Source organism: Nicotiana tomentosiformis, chromosome 2, assembly GCF_000390325.3.
Source record: "Nicotiana tomentosiformis chromosome 2, ASM39032v3, whole genome shotgun sequence".
NCBI classification, from domain to species: domain Eukaryota; kingdom Viridiplantae; phylum Streptophyta; class Magnoliopsida; order Solanales; family Solanaceae; genus Nicotiana; species Nicotiana tomentosiformis.
The window spans coordinates 149,994,840-150,000,748 of record NC_090813.1 but is presented as its reverse complement, the minus strand read 5'-3'; the positions used below and the strand labels follow the sequence as shown (position 1 = coordinate 150,000,748).

At 36.5% G+C, this 5,909-nt stretch overlaps 1 protein-coding gene across 1 annotated transcript; it reads left to right on the top strand.

Annotated features, from left to right (window-relative positions):
- The first annotated feature begins 459 nt into the window (after positions 1–459).
- LOC138905854 (zinc finger BED domain-containing protein RICESLEEPER 2-like) lies at positions 460–1,449 on the top strand. The gene has a single exon (XM_070194372.1). It carries the CDS (start codon positions 460–462, stop codon positions 1,447–1,449), a length of 990 nt encoding a protein of 329 aa, XP_070050473.1.
- Positions 1,450–5,909: the final 4,460 nt, after the last annotated feature.

Here is a 5,909-nt window from a genome sequence, read left to right as displayed (position 1 = left end):
TGTTTAAGTGTCCTAAACGCCTGCTATTGTTGATAAAAAACAATCAAATTTAGGCTTTAAATCTGTTTCGAGGGGTGATGTAGCTGTTGTTGCTTGGAAATTTAATCAAGAAGAGTGTAGGAAGGCGTTATGTCGTATGGTAATAGTTGATAAACTTCCTTTTAACTTTGTTGAGAAAGAAGGTTTTAGAGACTTTATGAAAGTGGTACAACCTTATTTTCGGATCCCTTCCCGTAGTACTGTAACTAGGGATTGTTTTGATCTTTTTAATGAAGAAAGCAAAAGTTGAAGAGGTCTTTTATAGAAACGAAATAAAGAGTATGTATTACCACTGATACTTGGACTTCTATACAAAGAATCAATTACATGTGTATCACTTCTCATTGGATTGATAGTAAATGGAATATGCATAAGAGAATAATTAATTTTTATCCTATTGTTAGTCATAAAGGCGAATATATGGCAAATGGTATTTGTAGGTGCTTACGTGAGTGGGGGATAAATAAGATCTTCACTGTCACAGTTGATAATGCAAGCTCAAATGATGTGACAGTAAAAGAATTGTCTAAGCAATTAACAAAAATGGGAACTAATTTGATGAACGGTAATCACCTTCATGTGAGATGTATGGCTCACATCATGAATCTTGTGGTCCAGGATGGTTTAAAAGAATCTTCAGTGTCTATTGAACGTGTTAGGCATGAAGTGAGATATGTTAGGCAATCTCCTGCGAGGTTGAAGAGGTTTCAAGAATGTTTTGATGATGAACAACTAAATTGTAAAAAAACTTTATGCTTGGATGTTCCAACTAGGTGGAATTCCACCTACTTGATGTTGCGTAGGGCTGTTGAATTCGAAAGTGCATTTTCACATTATGCTTCTAGTGAAATTGGCCTAAGACATTATCTTGAGCATTCTTATATTGAAGTTGGAATTCCTACAAGTGAACTTTTGAGTAGTGATTGGGAGAATGTAAAAAGAATTACAAAGTTTCTTGAAATCTTTTATCTTCTTACTTTGAAAATTTCTGGATCACGTTATGTTACATCGAATATTCATTTTCTTGAAATTTGTGCGGTTGGTGTTTATTTGAAGCAATTGATAGCAAATGAAGATACAGTTTTAAGTGAAATGGCAAAGAAGATGAAAGAAAAGTTTGATAAGTATTGGGGTGATCCAGGGAAAATGAACAATATAATTTTCATCTCATGTATTTTGGATCCACGTTACAAGCTCGAATCAGTTAGCTATGCACTTGTAAAGATATTTGGTCAAGATCCGGGGGCAACTATACAAGCAGAAGTGAAGAAGTACATGACTTCATTATTTAGTGAGTATGTAAAGTCCGGCTCAAAAGGTGTCGTGCTTGATTCATCTTCAGATTGTTCTTCATTGGACACTTCTACTTCCCGGCTTTCTGGAAGTCAAGTAAGCACCCAAAATACATGACTTTTAGAATCACTCATGCAAGATATAAAAAAATATAAAAGTGGGAGTGGAGGTGTGGATACTAGAACAGAGTTAGATAAATATTTTGGTGAAGAAACTGAGGATGACACTAAAGAATTTGATGTTCTTCTCTGGTGGAAATTAAACTCAGCTAGATTTCCTATTCTTGCGGAGATGGCTCGTGATGTATTAGCTGTTTCGGTTTCAAGTGTGGCATCTGAATGTGCGTTTAGTACGGGAGGACGTCTTCTTGATTCATTTAGGAGTTCATTAACTCCTAAATTGGTGCAAGCTTTAGTGTGTCTTCAAGATTGGCTTCGAAATAAAAAATTAAAATAACTTGTTTGTGTTGAGGAAGATCTTGATAAAATCGAGCAGCTTGAACAAGGTAATAATTTTGTTACTATATTTGTTGTATATAAATGTTGTGGATATGCTTATATTTATCGCATGACTCATTTTTTTAATTTTCTTTCTTCAGATTTAGCTAGCGATGGAAAAGACCCTTCCATAATTGACGTGTAGTGTTAATATATATGGTAATAATTTGAATTATGGAAGTGAATCATTCATATTCCTTCCCTATGGCTTATAGCTCTGTGAAACATATGTAACGACTAATATTATGATAAGTGCAGGTTTATAGCTTTGTGAAGCATATGTAATAGCTTTGTCTATCATGATAAGTGCAGGTTTATAAACTTTATAGTATCACCAGACACTCATGTTAACACTTATATTATCTGATTCTAAAGTATTCTAACCTATCCTATCTATGAGTTTGGTGAGAAGATATTCTAAAGTTCATACAATATACTACAGATATCTAATTTGCTTGTTATTTACAATTTGTTTCTTGGCCAGTTTTTTATGGTATTGGGGTAGAACTCATTATGATGTAAATACTTACAATTGAACTACTTATGTTTGGTTTAAGTCATTGAAGTATTATATTGGTAGTTGATGCCGGTGTAAAACAGTTCAATTTTGGTCCTTGGATATGTTTGTGATTTTGTGTTGGTGGTGTGACAATGTGGTCAGTTGTCTTTTATTTTCTTTCAGTATTACAAGCAATACTTGTTTTTAGGGTCTAAAACATCAACTTTCTTTGTTAATTGTAGGCCTGGATAGAAGAAGAGCAATTTTGTTGGTAAAATTCTTATGGCTGCTGTGCTAATAGCACTATGCATTCTTATGCTCAAGCAGTCCCTATCTTCTAATACCCCAAGCAGTCCATATTCTTATGTATGAGACAATAACCATACACTTGAATGTAGTTGATATATATGTATGAGAAATGTTGAATGTATGCGAAATGTTGACTATGCTGAAGTATGTTAAGTTTCAATCAACTGAAACTAAACCGATAACTGCCCGATAATAGCTAAACCGATACCAATCCGCCCGATATCTTATCAGGTGGCTAGCGGATTAATACATTTAAAAGTCGATAACCGATAAGTAAAACCGTTAAGAGTAAATAACCGCCCGATCCGCCCGATAAGCAGCCCTAACTGCAGGAGATAATGTTGAGATTACTATAGCAGGCATAACTCAAGATACCACAGAGGATGATTGAGATATTCTAAAAGATTGATTGCGCTTCAACATTCACGGACGAATGTTCCAAAAGAGGATGATGTTACCCCCCACACTTTTCCCCACACATAAAGTTGAAGATTGAAAAGTTGTCTTCCAGCGCAACCAATCGGTCGGTGACATGTTATGGGAACAAAGGGTGATTACACATTCCATTAGATTGCCAGCTGCCCCACCGGGCATAATGGCCTGTGCGGGTGACCTGTTTGGCACTTGGGGTGGTGAATATCTAAAACCTGATATAAAAAGTAGCGCATGTTCTTTCTCTTTCATTCTACGCAAACTCACTAGCTTCAAGCTCATCCAAAATACTCTCAAACTCCTTGTAAGAACTCTCAAATGATTCAAGACCAAATCAAAGGCGAACCTAGTATAATTTAATGTAAAGAGGCTTGTGATCATCACTATATCATGTGTCTTCTTGTTATACTGATTTTAGAAACTCTTTGGAGGTGGAGGTAATCACCATAGAAGCATAAGAATTCAAGAAGCGTAGTTAGCCTCTTCAAAAAAGGTATGTAAGGCAGTTTCCTTTCTTGGCATGTCTTGATGTAAGCTCTTCTTTCTAAATAATCCATATGTGGTAAGACTAAATTATTCTAAGCCTTTCTTGATAATATTGTTCATGTTCTTGTATGTTCTTTGTCGTTGGCATTTTCTTTCCGGTTTGAGATTTTTCTGGATGACATCTTGAGGTTGTGAAACATAACTCATTTTCTAATCTTGATATCTCTTGAAATTGATCTACATTATATATTATATTATGTATTTAATGTATAGCCCCAATGAGTGGCTTGATTTTTACAAAACTTGCATACATTTTTTATTCATGGTTATTGCAGTGCACACCACCTGTGGCTTGTCTTCGGTACCGAGTTTGAAATTATGTATACATATCTCTTATGTTACGCTTTTGGTTTACATACATTATCAACCTTACATACTCAGTACATCTTTCGTACTGACTCCCCTTTCTTTTGGGTGATGTGTCCATGCCCACACATAAAGATAGACCCGGTGACGCCCCTCCCCAGTAGGGTACCCGTTTCAGCTGTTGGTTGTCGCACTCTACTTCTCTGGAGTAGCTGCACAGAAGTCAATAGGTACTGAAGTATATGTTTCAATCATTTTGGGTATAATGGGGCCCTGTCCCGACCAAGTTGTATATTACATTACTCTTAGAAGCTTGTAGACCGGTGTCCAGTGTATATGTAAATATGCTTATGACTCTATTGGAAACGACAATGTATATATAAGATGTTAAAGTTTCTTCCACAGTTAGTTGTGAATATTTTTTTAAAATTTTGGTATTATACTTGGAGGACTTATTGGCCCAGATTTCATGTTGAAAGGTCTAAGTATGGATGTTAGTTCGTACGGGCCTTCGGGCATCGTGTACCGGTCGCACCTTCTGAGGTTGGGGTTTGACAGTTGTTCACTCTTTTAAGACTAGAAAAGGCCGCCGAAGTCTTATGCTACTCAAAATTGACTTAGAAAAAGCTTTTGACCGCTTAGAATGGTCTTTTATTCACTACTATCTCTCTAGTCTAAAATTTCCTTTACCCTTGATCTCCATAATTAAGAATTATATCTCCTCCTCCTCTATTTCCATCATCGTCAATGAAAAGCCGACTTCTTTCTTCTCCCCGATTAGAGGTATTCATCAAGGTAACCCTTTATCTCTCTACCTCTTCATTATATGTATGGAAACCCTTACTAGGATTATCACTCTATCTATGACTAATAACACTTGAGACACCATCAAACTATCTAGTAACGGCTATGCCCTATTCCATCTACTCTTTGCTGATAATCTTATCTTATTCGCGAAAGCGAATGCCAAAAGTTCTACTACAATTAATAGTGTGCTTCACCATTTGGCTCTCTTGCAGGCCAGAAGATCAACCATGCTAAATCCAAAGTTATATTCTCTCCGATTACTTCTCAATCTACACAATTAGCTATTCTCAATATGCGTATCTCTACTACGGTAGATCAATATTTAGGACTTCCAATCACAAACTTCCAGCCTAAAATTCGAGGCTACTAATATATCTTCGACCGCATGAATAATCGTCTTCAGGGCTAGAAAACTAAGTTTCTCAATCTTGCCTGCCGAACCACTTTGATCAAATCCGTCCTTGCTTCCATTCCTACATATGCGATGCAAAATAATATTTTGCCGACCAAAATTATAAATAGTATTGACAAAATTCAAAGGAATTTTCTTTGGGAAACTACACCTGACAAAAGAAAAATTTATTTAGTTAAGTGGGATAATGTAACCTTATCACATCAAAAAGGAGGTCTGGGCATTCAAAAAATAAAAAGCAAGAATTTGACGCTAGTTGCAGGTTTAGCATGGCGCTTCTGCCACAACCCCATGCCCCTTAGATTAAAGTTCTTTCTTCTAAATACCGCCTGGCTTGGACTACCGCACCTGACACTCCTCCTCAGTCCAATACCTATTTTATTTGGAAAAGCCTTCTCAAGGGTTACACATTACTACCAAGGGAACTAAGTGGCCTATTGGATCGAGTTCAGATATCAACTTTTGGCATGATATTTGGCTTTCCAATAATTCCATACCTAGGAGTCTTATTCAGGGTCCCTTACAACTATTTGAATCTACCTTAACATTGTCCCACCTTTTGCAGAATGATCAATGGCAATTTTAAAATCTTTCTTTTATTCTCCCTCCTACTATCTCTACCCTCATTCATAGTACGCACTTCAACCCTTACTCCTCATGCTCTGATACGTTTTGCTAGTTCCCCAATCAAAGCAACACTTTCTCCGCAAAATCAGCGTACCAACTACATCTCCAGGAAGTCCAACCTGCTATAATAGATGTTGCCCCA